General features: G+C 31.7%; 3 protein-coding genes across 3 annotated transcripts; 1 reads left to right on the top strand and 2 right to left on the bottom strand.

Annotated features, from left to right (window-relative positions):
• Positions 1–467: 467 nt before the first annotated feature.
• On the bottom strand, positions 468–976 carry LOC124911173. Its single transcript, XM_047451621.1, has 2 exons — positions 832–976; positions 468–675 (listed from the first exon to the last, which is right to left on the bottom strand). Exons 1-2 carry the CDS (start codon positions 970–972, stop codon positions 529–531), a joined length of 288 nt encoding a protein of 95 aa, XP_047307577.1. The 5' UTR covers positions 973–976; the 3' UTR covers positions 468–528.
• A 246-nt stretch (positions 977–1,222) lies between these two features.
• On the bottom strand, positions 1,223–7,600 carry LOC124912251 (signal recognition particle 54 kDa protein, chloroplastic-like). Its single transcript, XM_047452819.1, has 15 exons — positions 7,329–7,600; positions 7,118–7,250; positions 6,369–6,436; positions 6,180–6,281; positions 5,878–6,030; positions 5,659–5,736; positions 5,105–5,230; positions 4,879–4,981; positions 4,288–4,388; positions 3,580–3,717; positions 3,355–3,498; positions 3,128–3,203; positions 2,040–2,125; positions 1,780–1,905; positions 1,223–1,505 (listed from the first exon to the last, which is right to left on the bottom strand). The coding sequence occupies exons 1-15, from the start codon at positions 7,473–7,475 to the stop codon at positions 1,398–1,400; spliced, it is 1,689 nt and encodes a 562-aa protein (XP_047308775.1). The 5' UTR covers positions 7,476–7,600; the 3' UTR covers positions 1,223–1,397.
• A 4,082-nt stretch (positions 7,601–11,682) lies between these two features.
• LOC124912213 (kinesin-like protein KIN-5C) lies at positions 11,683–17,898 on the top strand. Its single transcript, XM_047452780.1, has 23 exons — positions 11,683–11,909; positions 12,156–12,285; positions 12,421–12,579; positions 12,660–13,009; positions 13,096–13,234; positions 13,445–13,542; positions 13,627–13,783; positions 13,989–14,058; positions 14,181–14,257; positions 14,522–14,575; positions 14,653–14,733; positions 14,806–14,917; positions 15,005–15,091; positions 15,174–15,349; positions 15,583–15,744; positions 15,836–15,943; positions 16,031–16,189; positions 16,259–16,342; positions 16,417–16,622; positions 16,730–16,831; positions 16,927–17,036; positions 17,146–17,297; positions 17,387–17,898. Exons 1-23 carry the CDS (start codon positions 11,854–11,856, stop codon positions 17,582–17,584), a joined length of 3,027 nt encoding a protein of 1,008 aa, XP_047308736.1. The 5' UTR covers positions 11,683–11,853; the 3' UTR covers positions 17,585–17,898.
• Positions 17,899–19,549: the final 1,651 nt, after the last annotated feature.

Raw genomic sequence — 19,549 nt, forward strand, 5'->3', positions numbered from 1 at the left:
CATAATAGTGGTAAATGAGCCGGTGATCAACGCATAATTTTAAATGTGCGGGTGACCACGTCATATTTTTTTGACGAAATTGTCCCTGTCGCGAGACGCAACCGACGGTTGCGTTTCATGACAGGGGCAATTTCGTCAAAAAAAATATATAAAGTGGTCACCAGCGCATTTAAAATTATGCGTTGGTCACCCGCTCATTTACTCCCCTTTTTAGGGTCATTTCGTCAAATTTCCCGATTTGTGTCAAGTATGAATCGATATGATTTTTATTTGTTATGTTGTATCGATATGATTGTGTTTGAAATGTATTTTCATGAGTTTATCATCTCTGGTTAATTGTCATAGATGATATTGAAACAATCATCAATTAATCCTTCTAAAACCTTTTTCTCCTCTAAACAAAACAAACAAACAACAATAATAAGTTGAATAACCCAAATAACTTAGATTTAAGATCAACACTTAGATTAACTTTAAAATATAACAAAATATTTTTTACTAGCAAAATCATGCCCAACGAAAAATTGCTCATTTCTCTCTGAGTTTCTTGGTTATAGCAAATATTGCTCCAGCAACTGCCACCACAATAGCCGACACAATTATTGTCGATTTCAGGTGTCGCAAGACATCGTTATTTTCCTCCTCTTCTTCTTGTACAGCTTTGTTCACTCGTTCCTTCGTTATTGAATTTTATTACAAATGTCAAGTCACGTACCAATGTTAAATCTTTATAATACACTTCCACAACATGCATTATAAAGACATTTAGCCTTTTAGACAAGACTCGTTCAACGATAATACAAATTTTAACATTTAAAGTGATGATTTTACCTTAATATCCTTAATCTCCAATGTAGTAGCTACTTCGGCGGAAATAGGATCGACCTCAAAATCCTTCTTGCTGCCCGGATCAAGAACGTCATTGACATCAACGGCCGGGAAAGTTTTGTTGTCTTCATAGGGGTTCGCCATATTCTATGGGACTTATTTTGCAGAAAAAAAAAGATTAAGAATGAATAATTGGAGGAGAGTTATAAGAGGGGCACAGGTATTGGCAGTTTTAGTTTAAAGGTTGTTAATCACTGAATTGTCTTTGCCAGAGAAGAAATAGTAGCAGTTGTTAACTGACTTTGAGAAGCAAAATTACTCAACTGCCCTTCTCAGTTTTTTATCAACTAGTTATTACTATATTTTATTATCTAGGCCTTTATTTGCCATAAAATTAAAACAATGAGTTATAATAACATACAAATAATAATTTCTTCAATACAAATTAACTCTCTGAAGCCAAACAAAATGGCGAAAGATGAGAGGCGTGTGAATACATGCTTACCTTCGTAAAAGGTAATTTGGTAACAAAATATATTAGACCGGCCAAAATTGCATGATTTTTTGTTTCAGGTTTTTGCGCCAAAGCCACGGGGGCTTGTCCTACTGTCTCCTTTGTCGGTAAACTGCTTCCTGGATTCTGCTTTCCTCTTTTTCGCAGCACCGGGAGGAGGAGCCTGAACAATATTTCATCGGATTAGAAAAACTAGAAACAGACTGAAATATTGACGGCTCGATAATTGGGGTACCATGTTACTAAATAGAAACGACTGGATTCTATTCAAAATTCAGAAACAGTCAATAAATTATAAAGTCGTTGTGATTCAATTTCCAAAACCACTTTTAAGTGTGAAAATAGATAATAACATGGTTGGTTGTATTAATCCTTATAATATGTTTTTTTTCAAAAAAAACAAATCTTATAATAACATGTATAATGAGGAAATATACCTGCTGTTCAGCTTTAAGAGCCTCCTGTAGATTGCTCATGTTAGGAAGAGATCCGCCTTCCATTACACCGAGCAGATTCTTCATTCGAAGACGCATTTGGAACAGTTGTGCAACAACTTGGCTCACCTATATCAGTTGCAAAAAACAGATTATGTGGTGAAAGTATATGAGCTAAGATTCATGTTCTTTTCATCAATAAATAGAACTAACTGCCTTTTTCTTAGCAAAAATGAATATATAATCAGAAACTTATTAAGTACCTGCTGCTCAGTCCTGCCAGAATCTTTAGCAATCCGCTTCCTCCGAGAAAGTGATTCAGCAAGAAGCTCTGGTTTCTCTCTTTCCTCTGTGAATAAACAAACAGGTGAGTTTAAGACAAACATTGCCTTGACCATAAAACTGGGATGATATTATATCATCATTCATTAAACCTATCATGTCTCACGCATACAAGACATTTTTCGACGATGAAAAAATTTATTTACAGAATGAGGAAGGCACAAACAGTTTAACTCAACTAAGAAAGATTTTTTTTAAAAATTTAAACTGATTTTGTATAACATTTAGAATTTATATCTACATTCCTATAACCATCTAAGAAAAGGAGGTAAGCTAATGTGCAGTTGGAAATGGGTGTTTCGCATGAAAATTGTTAGGATATCTGAACTTTGCTTCAAAGTAACCTCAATTTTCAGTGGATCATGCATCGGTTTGTTGTGGATTTTTGGGTTCAATGGACAAGGACTTCTTCCTCCACAATTTCGATTCAATCTAATCGAAATCTAATTTTTCTTTTTTGTTTTTCTGTTTTTTTTTTTGCTTCTTATCTTTCCTTTGACTGTAATTAATAAAAAGAACAGACAAAATTTTAATCTTATAACTTAAAAAAAAAATAGTGATGGCTAGAAAATCACAATAGTAGATCCTTTATTCAATATTTTTCTATCTCTTATTATGTGGACTATTTAGATATATACACAGTATCAACATGATCTGGAATAATGGATGTTATTAAATTACTAGCTCATTGAGCTTGTGGACTTGGGGAAACCAACTCCAAGACAATCCAAATGACAACACAAATAGAATCACTAACCACGCTTAATCCGAAAATTGACAAAATGTGATCCTATCATGTTAGTCTTGTCATCTATAATAAAAATCATTAATGCACAAACTAGGAAGAAAAAATATTGATTTTAGACAGATCTTATTTGTTCACATGCAATTGATTTATTTTCATCAAATCTGATTCAATTTTTATTTTTACTAACTCATAAATTACTCAGAAAAATACATGATAATACGTTTTTGTCTGCAAAAGAACAATTTAAGGAGGAAATATTACCAGGGGTCATGGCCTCAATCATAGATTCCATTATCTTTACATTCTTCTCAGCTTCACGAATTTGAGCAGGACTTATCTGAACACACAAAAGAAAATTGTTATGTCCTATTTAGCCGACACTATCTATTGCAATAACCATAAAGCTTTTGGATCCTAACATTTGGTACAACCCATCTCCAATACAGTAAGAATCTTCACCCCTCTTTGACCTAGTAAAAACCCAATACCTTTCCCATGCCAGGAATCATTCCAATAACACGACTCATGGAACCCATTTGTGCAACAGCACGAGTTTGCTTGAGAAAATCATTAAAGTCAAATTTTGAACTCTTGATCTTATTCTGCAATTCCTCAGCATCTTCTTGACGCATCTAGCCAAAAAAACTATGGTCAGTGGCATCAAACCGGAATTGTATAAAGGAAAAAATTAAATAAAGCAGATGGGCACTCACAACTTCTTGTGCCTTCTCTACAAATGAGAGAACATCTCCCATTCCCAGAACACGTCCAGCCATGCGACTTGGGTAAAAGGGTTCAAGGTCCTCCATCCGTTCCCCTCGTCCCACAAGTTTGATTGGTTTTCCTGAAACCTGATGTGGTCCACTTGTTAATAGCGGTTATAGTTCCTTTATATAGGTAACACACTTATACATTTGAGAGCTCAACCATTTTCTACAACAATAGAAATAAAAACAGGACATTCACTTGATAATAAAAACAGGACATTCACTTGATTTCATTGTTACGTATACAACATGGCAAATAAGTCTTTTTTCAACTAACCAATTTGAAAACAGTTTTTCCCTAATTGAGCAGAAATAGATTCTGATTTTCTATTAATTATCTACAAATATCTAAGTTTATATCTAAGATCATTTAGTACATCAAGAGTATCAATTCTGAGACAATTCCGTCTCACTTTATTTTGTTTTACTTTGGGATGTTGTGCTACTCTCATCCAAGAAAAACCAAAAAACAAACTTTATCTGCAAATGAAACATGCAGAGTTTTGATACCAGATGTTTGATGGTTTATTGCTTGTGATGGTAATACATTGTACCCAATGGGTTGACAAGAAATGGAGCAAAAGAATCAGCAAATTAAAACATAAGATAGCAAAGTTCCCTAAATATCATTTCTCCCAACAAATAAGCACAAACCTCTTTTATGGTCAAGGCTGCTCCACCTCTAGAATCACCATCTAGTTTTGTCAAAATGGCACCCGTAATTCCGATTTCAAGATTGAATGTTGTGACCAAACCTGAAATGAGAAGAAGAAAGACAGTAGAAAAAGAGCATCAACCCATGTACACCGTTGTTGCAGAGAAGATATTGAGCCTATCTGGAAAGTAGTATTTTGTCACAATAACGATCTCATTGAAAAGTCGCCAAAGTTAAAACTGGAAGTGATTTCTTTTCTGCATAAGATTTTTTTTGGATCATGATAAGATTATATTTTAGATCATGATTCATATTATAATGTATTATTTTCTTATCATGATTTAAATTATAGTGTAATTTTTTACTTTATTTGGTACACAGTTAATTTTTTTATCGTGATGAGATAGATTATATTTTAGAACATTGTGATTTTTGGCTAACATAACAAATGTAGATTTTTCAGATCAAGATATATATGAAACAAAAATGGTATCAAAACAGCTCAATGAATCCTACTCAGTGATCTGAATTGAAAAACAAATAAGAAGATGATACATGTAACTTTAAAGAGTCAAGTTATTGACCATTACCTGCAGCTTCTTGACCAGTCATTGCATCCACAACAAGCAAAACCTCTGTAGGATTTAGTGCCTTCTTAACGTCTTTCAATTCATTCATCATTGGCGTGTCAATCTGGCAAACACAATGGTCAAACTCAAAATTACATCCCCCAACTCCCAAAAAATAAAGAATAGCTATCAAATTAAGCAGGTATTTTCTAGAATTTGTTATAACAAATATTGTCAGTAAACAAACCTGAAGTCTTCCGGCTGTATCCATGATGACTACATCTACTTTATTCCGCTTCGCCTCTTCTAGACCTTTCCGAGCTATCTCTGCTGGCTTAACTCCAGCATCTGCTGTATAAACAGGGACATCCACCTGTCAGAAGCATGCCCAAATATGAGACAGAGTTTTGACAATTCCTAAACTGAATGTGATGTAATCAACATTCAAATTTTACCCATTTGGAGGGAATTCAAACAGTAATACTTGGCATGAGGTTTAGTAACCAAAAGTTCCAACCCATGTCCACTGTATAATGGTCAATATCTGAACCAAATATGTCATAAACAAATATCTAAAAAAAATAATAATCTTTTTATAGAAGTTTGTTGATAGGAGTATTAACCCCTAGATTACACAAGATAAGACTTTTTTTTATAGATAACTGTCTGAAAGTAAAAACTGATAGGTCATAAACTAAGTATGATAATGAAGCAGTCAACTGCATTTTTTTATCTATTGATTTATTCTCCTTATTTTAGAAGAAAATAAAAATATACCAAATGCATTTTACCAGTAACTACCTGTTTGCCTAAAATGGAGAGTTGGTCAATTGCAGCTGGTCTGTATATATCTCCAGCAATCATCATGCAACTTTTACCCTGTAATTTAGTGGGACAATATAGTACCAATAAAAAACTTATGCAGATTATTAAGCAAAAATAATATAGGATTAATGAACACGTCCATCTTGATTGCAGCTGCATGAGATGGAGGCGAGTTTAGAGATGCTTTTGGCACACCTGCTTCTTGAGATACAATGCCAACTTTGCACAAACCGTCGTTTTCCCAACACCTTGGAGTCCAGCCAATAGAATTACAGTAGGGCTTGATTTCGAAAATACCAATTCAGATACATCTCCTCCCATCAATTTAACCAGTTCATCATTTACAATCTGCATTCAGGAACTATGATATTAGAATGACACGAGACAACATTAAACCACTCCAATAAAACATTGGAGACATCAACTTCATTGCCTGCTTCAACAAATCCAATTTTCATAAAAGAGGAACACAATTTTAATAGACAGGATATACATGCCTTGACCAATTGCTGATCTGGTTTCACTCCTCGAATCACACCAGCACCAACAGCCTGGTCACTGACGGATTGTATAAACCTTTTAACAACTGGAAGGCTTACCTGCAACCCAAATAATGAGAACCCCACATACAAAGTTCCCTATACACATCATATGATATTTTCAGTTTACTAATGTACAATCCTTACATCAGCTTCCAAAAGTGCCCTTCTGATGTCTCGCATTGGTTCCGCAATATTCTCTGTTGTCAAGACCTCTGAAGCGCGAAGAGAGATTCACCAGAACGATTAAAGAGGATTCAGAAAGTATTTCTCAGTCATAATTAACAGTTTTCAACTAATACTCAGCATTTGCTCCATTCCCAAACACTACTATCAATAGTTATTATATATTTTTAATATAACATAAAATATACATAGTTACAACTTTTGCTAAGTGCCTTGATAACTGTCTCCTTAATCTCCAATGGAGATGCCATTAACTATGGGGGAATGTTGGGAAAAATGGGAGCACTCCAAACAATATTGGTCTATTTGGAAAAAAAAAATCGTAGAATCATTCAAGGGAAAAAACATGGCATTGCTAAGATCAAAGGCTTCATTCTCCTTACTCTAGTAGCTATCAAGAATAAAGGAATATGCAACTGATGGACTTTTTTGAACTTATTTGAATCTAATTTTCTTTAATTGTATTCTTTTTTTTTTCAGTTCTTTTTGTTTCTTTTGAATGCTTCTCGCATTCACAACAATTTTCGCTTTAAATAAAACTGTCTCGGTTCCTATTCACATATAGAAATGGCTATAATAATCGTCATGCTTTATACTGAATATGAACTAAACTCGTGATATTTATATGCCTAGTCGAAATCATAGAGTACAGATAATGCAGATAATCATTATCAAAATGAGGCTATTAAATGTTTAAACTATAAGATAACCTTCTCCTTTGAGCTTATTCCAAGCTGCTTCAAGTCCACTCGTCAACTGACCAAACATTTCAGCCCTGACAACACCTTTCATCTCTCGCTTTACAATAACGTTTTTGGAATTCACCGAGCTCCATATCTCTCTCTGCAAATCAAAACAGAAACGTCGAATTTAGAACAAACACAATTTTGAGGTATGAAAAGCTATTCGGCCAGGACTTACAGTGAATGAGTTTCCTGAAGAGAATGAATTGAAAATGGCGGATGATCTTCTGGAGTTGGAGATGACGGCATACGAGACGGTTGAATGAGTCGAAGTTGCAGAGAAGTGGCGGGAAATGGAAGTTGAGAAAGGTAAGGTAACTTCCATGGCGATGATTGAAGAGAGATTTGATATTACTTGCTCTGAGTTCGATCGTTTGGTATCGTTCTTGGAGGGAGAACGGTTACATATCTGAAGACTCCGACCTCTATCCACTGCGGTATAGTCTGCGTGTAATCCGTTTGTTCATATCATTCTATATCCACTGCGACGCGAGAGTACTAATTTATCCTACACCTTCGTATACTCTTGTTTCAGGCCGTTCGTTTTAGTTATGATAATTATTTTGTTCATAAAAAATTCCAGTGAAAATTTTAACGTACATTTTTTTAACAAGGAGTGAATTTTTTTAACAGAGGAGTGATAAGGAGAGATTACGATTGAACGAATGATGTGTCACTATTTTAAAATATTTTGAAAAAAAATAAAGAGTGAGAAGAGAGAAAATAAATAAATTTTATTGCCACCACGTCCCTCCCTTTGAAATTCTTTTACAAAATTCCTTAATATTAGATTGAGTTGGTTTATTGATCGATTTTATGAAAAAAATGCTTAAAATAATATTTTAAAAATGTAATAATATAATAAATAAAATCAGAAGAAAAAAAGGTAAGACGGTCAAAATTGGAACTAGCAATTGAGATTTTGAAGTTTTTTTTAAATCTCACCATTTTTATTTATTTAAAATTATAATTATCTGGAATTAATCGTTTTTAAATTTCGTTAACTTATTATATACGTGTAGGGGCGGATTTATGTAGGGGCATATTAGCTCACCTCGAAAAAAAATTATAGTATAAATGTGACATTACCTTTTTTTTTTTTAAGTTACCTTTTTTCACTTGTTTTATAATAAATTTTATCGTTATTTATTTAAGTCCATTCTAATTTTTTTTTCAAGATCATCTCATTTCTAATTTCCCACACGTGGCATTTATAAATATATAAATAAAAGTGGTAAGCTATACTAATTTAACTATCGAATTTCAAATAATTAATGATTTTGGCTACCGAATTTTAGAGAATCAATAGTGAAAACTCTCCCTTCACTGAAATTTCACAGTTAAATTAATGACATTCAAGTATAATATTTAATAGTGTTTTAAATCGTTAAGGTCAAATCTCGTTTTTTATTACTTTAACAATAAATCAAAATTTTAAGTTTAAAAAAAGATTACAAATCTCAATTGACTCAAATTTGACCATTATTCTAGAAAAAAAAATAAAAGTATGCTAAATAGTTGTTATTTCGGTTTGTTTTTGTTTGATCAATTATGAGACAAAGTATTAAACATATATGTAGCTTTTTGGACAAAAAATAAATTATTTACCATAAATTTAACTACTTAAAAGATAAGAAGAAATTGAGATTTTTTTCACACAATGAAGTTAAATTAAATTTTACTACTAAATGACAAATAAAAATACTTTAATTATTTATTTAATCAATTTTCTTATAATTGTCATTATAACAAAATATCATCTTAAAAGCATTGGTTATAATAAGGATAACCAAATTAAATTACGTAGATTTTATCACATTTAAATTGTCTCGGGTTTTTTCAGTTTTGACAAGCAGTTGATGGTGGATGGGACCGTGAAGGCTATATATATTATAAATGATTTTATTTCAAAAAAAATTTATATAACTAAAAATATTATTTTTGTCATCCAAGTTCATTTTCTTTCTTAGTCTACTAAGAATGATAAGATTTAGAGATTATGGTCTCATTTTGATTCCTTGCAAACATTTACTTCATCATTATACTGCAAACATATGCCCCAATTGAGTAATTTTCTCTAACATTTCATTTGCCCAAATAACATTGGACAGCCTCAAAGTCCATTTTGAAATAAAAAATAACATCAATTTTTTTCCTTGGTTTGTTTGGAAATTCTCCGATTCTGTAACCAAAGATAAAATAATGTTCTGAAATACACTTTAATTATAATATATATTAACAAATTTAATTTTCGTTCAACCAAACTTGAGCTCCAGACGTTTACAAGCAGACCATATCAAAATTTTTATATCAAATTATCACCCAAAATCTTTGCAGTTTAGTTAATTCAAATAAAATACTGTTTTATCATATTTAATTTAATTAAAATAATAAAGCACACTTAATATGTTATTCACAATACTCTCTTAAAATTATATATTTACAAAAACAATTTAAATAGCTAACGGTTAAAGGTACCCTGCTTTAAATTTTTTATAGTGAAGATATATTTGAATTACAAAACCTTATATTTATAAAGATAGGTTGAAAAGTTACATTTTTTCTCTTTTCATTATATTTTTCATTATTAAGATTTGAGTTTATGTTGCAACTTTTTCACGAAATTTTATAATTCGAATAATATTTCTCGTTGTTGGTGAGTCGTTTGTTTTTATACTATTCGATTGTTTTAATGATCATTTATCGAGTATGTGTTACTCTATATTTTAGCTGTAAATGAGATGAATTTAACGTATTTAATTTATTTTTTTCAATAAATAGTCAAAAAAAAAAATTCAGTTTGAGGTCCTCCTACACGTATGCAACAATTATTTGGATGAGTTTCTTATTTTTTTAACATTATTTACCGACTAGGTTAAAGACAATTTTGATTATTGTTCAGAATATTTCTTAGAGATTCTTCTTACCCAGTTTGATTAGTTTGTTCGACTCACTTTATTTTTTATTTTCTCACTAATAGTAATAAATCTTTATAGATATCTTAAACAAACTATAAAATTGTTGAATATCTATATATATATATATATATATATATATATATATCTATATATATATATATATATATATATATATATATATATATATATACTGATGCTTAATTTTTAAAGTGTCCGGATTGTCGGGTCGAGAGATGTGGTTAATTTGGATACTTGGGAGTTGGGTCGGATTGTGGGTTGACCCGCCTTTAAATTTAAAACGGTTAAAAATAAAATTAAAAATGCTAGAGGTATGTTTTGAACTTGCAACCTAACAAAACAAGTACAACTCTTTAACCAACTAAGCTACAAAGACTTTATATTTTATATTCAACACAAAATTTGATAAACGTGGGACGTTTTAATATTAATATAAGTTCAACTTTTTAACTAACTAATCTATATATATATATAATGATGCTTAATTTTTAAAGTGTCCGGATTGCCGGGTCAAGAGCTGTGGTTAATTTGGATATTTAGGTCGGATTGTGGGTTGACCCGCTTTTAAATTTAAAACGGTTAAAAATAAAATTAAAAATGCTAGAAGTATGTTTCGAACTTGCAACCTAACAAAACAAGTACAACTCTTTAACCAACTAGGCTACAAAGACTTTATATTTTAAATTCAACACCAAATTTGATAAACGCGGGACGTTTTAATATTAATATAAGTTCAACTTTTTAACTAACTAATCTATATATATATAATGATGCTTGATTTTTAAAGTGTCCAGATTGCCGGGTCGAGAGCTGTGGTTAATTTGGATACTTGGGTCGGATTGTGGGTTGACCCGCCTTTAAATTTAAAACGGTTAAAAATAAAATTAAAAATGCTAGATTTATATTATTAATCGTGCAAATGCACGGGCTAAATGCTAGTTTTCAATAAATTACCATTCTTGTAAATTTATCGTATTATCTAACATATAGATTATCATTTAGTTGTTTTAATTTTATAATATTATTTTATAAATTAATTTTTTATATACAACTCCTTTGATGAATTAATAATAATTATTTCATTTTCCAAAACAAAAATTAAAAATAATATACTTAAAGACAAAAATAAATATTTTAAAATAAATTATAAATGTTTTTTCATAATTCAAACTCAAATTTAACTCAAAATATGAGTGTTCATAAATTTATTACCATTTTCACCTAACATTTTTGTAGTGACATTCAAATTTCTCTAAAAAAAGTAAAAATCATATTTAATTAACATTACAATAATTTAATAACTTACCTCTTTCAAAAAGAAAAGTTTGATTACATTAATATTTGTAAGACATTTAATTAATTAATCTTAAGTAATTTATTTACAAAAAATGACAATCAAACAAGCTCTTAAATGTGTAGATTCAAATAAAATGGTGGGAAGAATACAATAGTTTGGGGTTAGAATTCAACATTAAAATAATAATGAAGGGTCATTTTCGTCGTTTAGTAACTTGTAAACATTTAAATATAATCTGAACCGTCCGATCAATCTTGTCTTTACATATTCGTTGGATCACTGGTTCAGGCCTTACGCCGCTCCCCTTTTGAAAAATTTCAAATATCTCTTCTCTCTCTCTCCCGCTCCTATTCTCCGATTCAGAATTTGGTAGTGTTTGGATCTAAGACTGTAAATCTCTCTTTCTCTCTCTAAAATCTCTATCTCTCTCCGTCTGTATCGCGTTTTCTCATTCACTTTTCCGATCGATAATGTCTGGCCGTGACAAAGAGAAAGGCGTCAATGTTCAAGTCCTTCTTCGTTGCAGGTAAAACGCTTCTGTATCGTATTTTCATTATATTTTCATTTCTAGTTTGTGAATAGACTAAGAAGCTCATGGATTTACTTAGGTTTCAGTCATTTTGATGTAGTTTATTTAGGGTTATTATCTACTTATCGCTACGACTGAATTGAATCTATTTTTTTAAATGCGATTTAGTTTCTGAGTGTTTTCGAAGATTTGTTTTGTTCTTGTTTAGGGATTTATTTGATCTTTTTTTTGTTTGATTTGTAGGCCTTTTAGTGAAGAGGAGTTACGAAGTAATGCCCCGCAGGTGGTGACTTGTAATGATTTTCAGAGAGAGGTAGCTGTTTCCCAGAGTATTGCTGGGAAGCATATAGATAGAGTCTTCACATTTGATAAGGTATTTGATTCGATCTGGTTTTATTGAAAGATTGATACTTTTATAGATTCTTCCATCTGAGGGATATATCATGTGTATTTTCATTATCGTGTATACTTCCTTTAGTAAGAAAAATATTTCTCATTGCAATTACAGGTTTTTGGCCCAGCAGCTAAACAAAAGACCCTTTACGATCAAGCTGTAGTTCCTATTGTTAATGAGGTTTTAGAGGGTTTTAATTGTACAATTTTTGCCTATGGGCAAACTGGAACAGGGAAAACATTCACTATGGAAGGTGAATGCAAGAGGGCCAAGGTATGTCATTTGTGGCTTATTAATATATACATTTTGGGTTAAGCTACTTCAACATTCTGATTTTTCTACTCAATCCACAGAGTGGTCCAAAAGGTGAACTTCCTCCAGGGGCAGGAGTGATTCCAAGGGCTGTCAAGCAAATATTTGATATGCTTGAAAGTCAAAATGCAGAATATAGTGTGAAAGTTACTTTTCTGGAGTTGTATAATGAAGAGATAACTGATCTCCTTGCCCCAGAAGAAATATCTAAAGCTACCCTTGAGGATAAGCAGAAGAAACTATTGCCTCTCATGGAAGATGGGAAAGGTGGGGTTTTAGTAAGAGGTCTAGAGGAGGAAATTGTCACAAATGCAAGTGAGATATTCAGTTTACTTGAAAGGGGATCTGCAAAACGCCGTACTGCAGAAACTCTTCTAAATAAACAATCAAGGTGGTCAATGATTCCCTGTTTCTATTTCAAGTTACTCACATTTTTTACATACAACAATCAAGTTAATTCTTTTTTAATCTCTTCAGTCGTTCGCATTCTCTATTCTCCATAACCATTCACATCAAGGAAGCAACTCCAGAGGGTGAAGAATTGATCAAATGTGGCAAACTCAATCTGGTTGATCTGGCTGGTTCAGAAAATATATCTCGTTCTGGGGCTAGAGATGTAATTTTCTAACATAATTAAGCATTTTAAATAATATATGCTAGTTACATTTTGATGAAAAACTTATATTTGACATGAAAACGTATTATTGAATAATAACTGGCTTCATATTGAGATGTTATAGGGCATAATATCCTCTTGTTTCTGTTAGTCATCTTATAATATAACCTATTGCTGTTAATATAATAATGTATTGTGACAATTTTACAGGGTCGTGCAAGGGAAGCAGGAGAGATCAATAAAAGTTTATTAACACTGGGAAGAGTGATCAATGCTCTTGTGGAGCACCTTGGGCATATTCCTTACAGGTAAATGTTCTTTCTAGTCTTCCCAGTCTATGGTTTACCCACTTGTTATCTAAGTTTCTAACTACTCTGCCTGCTGACAATCAGGGACAGTAAGCTTACGCGTTTACTCCGCGATTCATTGGGAGGTAGAACTAAGACTTGCATTATTGCTACTGTATCTCCAGCTGTACATTGTTTGGAGGAGACACTTAGTACGTTGGATTATGCCCACCGTGCAAAACACATAAAAAACAAACCTGAGGTTATACATGTTTTCAAGTCTACTGCTACTCTCCTTTTGTTTCTTCTCTACTAGGCATCAGTTGAAGGATGCAACATTCATTAGAATGGGTTTCATTGTGCTACCTCTATAGACTGAATAATTTTCCGCATTTTTCAGTATTTTTCATTATGTGCATTGCTTCAGGTTTTCAACTTCTTTACTTGCTATTCTTTATGACATCTAGGTCAACCAAAAAATGATGAAATCAACCCTTATTAAAGACCTTTATGGTGAAATGGAACGTCTTAAGGCAGGTAATGGTTCCTCCTTTTGCTGTATAATTGTCTCAATAATCCATGACTTGCATGAAAGGATAGCTGTCATATGCTATGTAGGCGTGTTATTTTCTATCATACATATTGTTTTCGATATACAGAGGTTTATGCTGCTAGGGAGAAGAATGGTGTATACATACCAAAAGAGCGGTACTATCAAGAGGAGTCTGAAAGAAAGGTGCAATCATCATGCTTCTCTACTCTTCTCCTTTTTAGATAGCTCTTCATTGATTGTATAAAACTGCTTAATGTTCTGTGTATTATCATACATACTACATTGACTGCTTTACAGATTGTCAACTTGTTGATTATTCATAAACATCATATGTACATCATGCCTTTCAATTGGGACATTCAGTGAATCTCGTTTTAATTGTGGACTAATTGTTGAAATGAAGTTTGTTATCTTGATCTTAATATAAACCTTCTTTCTTTATACTAGGCAATGTCAGAGCAGTTAGAAGTACTTGGTGTCACTATAGAAACCCAACAGAAGGTTTGCTTATTTTAGGATGCTTGAACCATTCTTTGAATTTATGAATTTATACTCTCATCTAAGACTCATTCTTGCAGCAACTGGAGGAGTTGCAAGATAGTTACGATTCAAAAGATCAAGAATGTTCTGATTTGAGTTCTGAACTCAATGACACCCAGGTATCTTCTGTCTGGATGTGCAACATTATATTCTTGTTTGTCTCTAGTTCTCATAAAATTTCAATTATGTAGAAAACTTTGACTGGAACAAACAAAATATTGGCAACGACTAAGCAAGAGTTGATGAAATGTGAATATGCTCTCAAGGAAAGTGAATTTATCATCTCTCAACAAAAGAAAGCTGGTATGTATTGTTACTCACTTATTATCATTCTTTTAGTAGTAACTTTTCTGTTTGCAACCATATGTTGAATTATTTGTGCTGAAACAGAAAATGCTTTGGCCCACCAAGCATTCACTTTGAGATCTGACTTGGAGAAATCTCTGCAAGATAATGCTTCATTATATTTGAAAATAGGTATGTTATTTGGAGAGCTTACCAATACAATATACTTAAGTTAATATTTTATTTGTTGCTAATGTTCCCTTTCTCACTATAGCCCGAGAAGACAAGTTAAATGTTGACAATCGTTCAGTGGTCAACGATTTCCAATCTGCACTTGTGGAGCAGTTAGGATGCCTTGGAAACACCGTCACCTCATCTATTTCTCAACAAAACAAACATCTCCAGTGTATTGAAAATCTCTGCAATTCCTTTTTTGATATGCACCATAAGGTATGCACTTCAATTTGTTGTTTGTATGTTTATTTTAATTTTATGTAACTTAAGTAGCAAAAGTGCAAAACTGAAATCTTGGTATTACTGTAGCTTAAAATTGAGTAAATCACATTTCTTTATTTTCATACAACATAAAGTTAATTAGTTTTATCATCATCACTAAGTTCCAGCTTTATAAGATTTGAGCATATTATCAACTTGTATTTATAAGTGACATCTTCTTCTTACAGGCTGTTGCTGATATGAAAAAGAAAGTGACTAATTCGAGAGCATTGTTTATCTCTCATATTGAAGCACTACAAAATGTTATCCGCTTACACAATGCAGGTTCCAATGCTGCATTGGAGGAGATTTCTTCCTTAACTTCTCATAATGCTCAATCCGTTGAACAGGTAAATTTCAGCTACTGATGAATATCCGTGTTGTCCAATAAGTGATGAATTAATCATGAAATATCCATATTTTTAACCTTTGTTTTCTTAGTTTCTCGTGGCAGAGTCTACTGAAGCAAGTTCTTTCTTTGATGACATTCAAGTAGCTTTATCTACTCAGCAAAGTGAAATGGCACTCTTTGCTCATGATCTTCGTCAGGTTCTTTCACTTCTCTTTATCTTAAATGATACTTTTGTTAATTGTTTGTTCCATTTTCTATTTCTAACATTCCGTTCCACTGTTCAGAAATTCAATGAAAGTGTCGATCGTTCAAAAGACATGTCGACTTTCACTATCGGATATCTGGACCATCTTATAGAGGAATCAAGAAAGCTTCAAAGCCATTCAACCCAAGTTCATGAAGATCAGACCAAAACCATAATAGATTTCAGGAAGGCTTATGAGGTATGTGCTTGAGCATTCTCTCATAAGATATCAAAACTTATCTCTTAATCTCATGTTTAAAAAATGCAGGACCAATCCAAATCGGAGGCAGAAAAGCTCATTGCTGACATGACCAACTTAGTGTCTAGTCATATTCGTCGTCAACAAGAGATGGTTTGTCCATAACTTTTTCTGTTCTTGTCATCTACTGTTAGTTACTAAATACGGGTTGACCACTAATGTGGCAGGTGAATGCAAAACTTGTGGGCCTCGAAGAAACTGTCACCGGGAACAAGAAGTTTTTGGATGGTCATGTTTCATCCACAAATGGTGTCACATCAGATGCAAAAAGGAAATGGCAGGAGTTTGCTATGCAAACTGAGAATCATGTGAATGATATGGCTGTTTTCTCTGCTGCCAAACACTGTCGAATGGAAGTACTCATTCAAAAATGGTAAAAAATTATATATTTTCCATTAATGTGTTATTTTGTTGGCTGAGGAGCTTATCTCAAAGAGAAGGATATTATCATATTAATATATTTTTTACTCTTTACTCCAGCGTAAGTACTACTGATACAGCAGTCCAGCATTGGAACAAGACACACGAGCACGTGAAGGAAATGGGCTGTCAACATGTTTCAACCATGGACTCTCATGTCAGGTCAGTGATCTAAATTTCATCTGTCTTGTAATTGTATCTATATAAAAAATTAAGTATCATTTGGGCCTTAAGCATTTTTTTGGTCTTGTGCTTAGGGATTTATGCGATAGTAATGATCAGCATGATGCTGAGATCAATTCTGTACGTGCAACCGTTGAAGAAGATGTGGCAACAAACAGTGACGAAATTATTCAGTATTTCTCAAGTGAGTATTACTTCAAAGTTGATAAATTGTTTCAAGAATTGACCTTACATGAGATGATCCAAATCAGGCAAATTGGTTAATATCTGGTTGTGAATATTTTTTGCTTCAGGTACATCAGAGAAAGAATGTGAATCAATAAATGGGATTCTAGCAACAACTAAATCTCATGCAAATGATTTAGACAGTCTTCATGAGAATCATTCTGTCCAAACTAGTGCAATAAAAAAGAAAGCAACAGATGCCTTCCAACAGGAATATATGGTATGTATTTCTCTTCTTCTTTTCTACCCTTATAAACAAGGAATTTAACTGCATTTGATATAATAATTAAAATGTTTCATGGGCGACAGGAATACGAGGAAACAGGCACAACACCGGTTAGATCAGAACCAGCTGTTCCAAGTAAGGCAGCAATTGAATCGCTTCAAACATTACCAATGGAGGCTCTAATGGAGGAATTTCGAGGAAATAACTCTTACGACTTTTCTGGAGTAAAAGAACAAAGACCTTCACTTATACCGCGTTCACCCCTCACACAGCTCAATTGAGACATGAAAATGGAGTAATGGACGTGAGGTGATATCATTATCATCATCTTCCCTTGTAGCAGTAGTCATTGTTCTTCTTCTGTATTGCAATTTGAAAAGAACACAATGATTCTGTGATCAATCTAAAGGAGGTCTAATTTGGCAGGAGTTTTATTTTCATCTTATTTGGTCATTGGTTTTATGTCCAACCATAAAAAAAGCTCTGCTGTTTATACAATGTGTAAGACATTATCACTTTTGTAGTAGGCTTGAGTGACAGTTCCATGTAGTTACAATATTGTTCTAATGACAATGTTAAAGTTTATTGTTTTTGCTATTTGTAGGCCTTTATGCTAATAGGCAAATCTTAAATTAGTCCGAGAATTGATGAAATTGATAATTTGGTCAAGTTTGCAGTCCAATTTTAGAGGAGAATAAGGATTCAAAGTTGAACTAAAACTCTCTAATTAGTTAAAAATGTGCGATTTTAAATGTATAATATTTAGATTTTAAAGTGAATTTATATATGTATTGTAACTTATTCAAATAAATAAATTTATGAAATTGATTTTGTAATTATAACTTTTATTATTTATGATTGTTTTTTAAATTAATTTTAAATTTAATTATATATAATAATAATATATAATTAATATTTTTTTAATGTAAATTATTACGATTCTAAGTAGTTATCCATTTTATGATTTATAAATGACATGTTTTAAAGTAAACTTTCAAAAATAATTTTGATTGTTATGACTTACATTACCCACAAACACTATAATTTATGAAGCTTTATTTTTATAAGAAAAATAAATAAATTTAATTTTTTTACTCATGATATTTAATTGGTAATATAAGTTCATACTTTATATTATAGAGAAATAATTTAGACAATAAAAATTTAATCAAAAAATGTCACGAATATGAGAAATTAAAAAAAGTCATGTTTAAAATAATAATATTAAATTTTAAATTTTTTTTGAACATGAGCTACATGGGACCATGCCATTTTTTTTTTAAATTTTTTAGTACGATTTTTTATTTATTTATCCTTCACTCAGTCATTTTAGATTTGTGGTCTTATTTTCGTTCCCAATTTCGTTGTCTCTATAAGGACAGTTATATATTATGACTATATGTTTATATGTATTTTTGAGCGATTTTAATATATTTTTTTTTTCTAAAAGTTTTCCTTAAAGAAGATTTTTATTTTTGGTGATAAATACACACTTAAGTATTAGCCATGTTTGTAATTGAAAAAATAAATAAATTAACGATTATTATTTTTATATACTAATATGTAATACGTTTGCCGACCAAAAATTTTATTTTTGCAAAGTTTATGAAAGTGAATTATTTTTCGAATTTAACTCATTATTAACGTCACTAGCATTTAAATAATATACAAAACCGTGAAAAAAATATTACGATAAAAATATGACAGCATTTTTTATTTTATTTTTAACCGTTTTAAGTTTATGGGCGGGTCAATCAACAATTCGACTCAAGTATCCAATTACTCTCACATGGTAGAACGATCTATAAAACAATTGATACAGTTTGATTCATCAACTCAATTAGTTTGACATTTAGAGTCCACTTCTTTCCCATACTACGAATGAAAAGAAAAATGTAAATACTACCATTAAAGTAGCAAAAACGATATTTATTATATCCATATGAATTATGTACTCTATCTCTATAAATATGACAGAAATTTTCCATTATTGCTCACTAATAATAGTGAAATTTATACCACAAAGTCAAAAGAGAATCATGACCCTGATTAAAAACTATTGATGATCACCGCGTTCATCAAATTTGGTGTTGAATTTAAAATATAAAGTGTTATTAGTTTAGTTGGTTAAAAGAGTTATATTTATTTTGTTAGATTGCAAATTCGAACCATACCTATAGTATTTTTAATTTTATTTTTAACTGTTTTAAGTTTATTGCGGTCAACCCATAATCCGACCCAAATAT

The sequence above is a fragment of the Impatiens glandulifera genome, chromosome 8 (assembly GCF_907164915.1).
Source record: "Impatiens glandulifera chromosome 8, dImpGla2.1, whole genome shotgun sequence".
In the NCBI taxonomy this organism is placed as follows: Eukaryota; Viridiplantae; Streptophyta; class Magnoliopsida; order Ericales; family Balsaminaceae; genus Impatiens; species Impatiens glandulifera.

What these genes read in the sequence shown, in the direction of transcription:
- LOC124912213 (XM_047452780.1), top strand. Translation starts at nt 11,854, where the DNA reads ATGTCTGGCCGTGACAAAGAGAAAGGCGTCAATGTTCAAGTCCTTCTT. An exon ending in CTTCTAAATAAACAATCAAG is followed by an intron (nt 13,010 to 13,095) that starts GTGGTCAATGAT and finishes TAATCTCTTCAG; the next exon opens with TCGTTCGCATTCTCTATTCT. An exon ending in CTCTCAACAAAAGAAAGCTG is followed by an intron (nt 14,918 to 15,004) that starts GTATGTATTGTT and finishes GTGCTGAAACAG; the next exon opens with AAAATGCTTTGGCCCACCAA.
- LOC124911173 (XM_047451621.1), bottom strand. Translation starts at nt 972, where the DNA reads ATGGCGAACCCCTATGAAGACAACAAAACTTTCCCGGCCGTTGATGTC. An exon ending in TGGAGATTAAGGATATTAAG is followed by an intron (nt 676 to 831) that starts GTAAAATCATCA and finishes TCAATAACGAAG; the next exon opens with GAACGAGTGAACAAAGCTGT.
- LOC124912251 (XM_047452819.1), bottom strand. Translation starts at nt 7,475, where the DNA reads ATGGAAGTTACCTTACCTTTCTCAACTTCCATTTCCCGCCACTTCTCT. An exon ending in CAGCCTTGACCATAAAAGAG is followed by an intron (nt 3,718 to 4,287) that starts GTTTGTGCTTAT and finishes GGACCACATCAG; the next exon opens with GTTTCAGGAAAACCAATCAA. An exon ending in GATTGAGGCCATGACCCCTG is followed by an intron (nt 2,126 to 3,127) that starts GTAATATTTCCT and finishes GTTTATTCACAG; the next exon opens with AGGAAAGAGAGAAACCAGAG.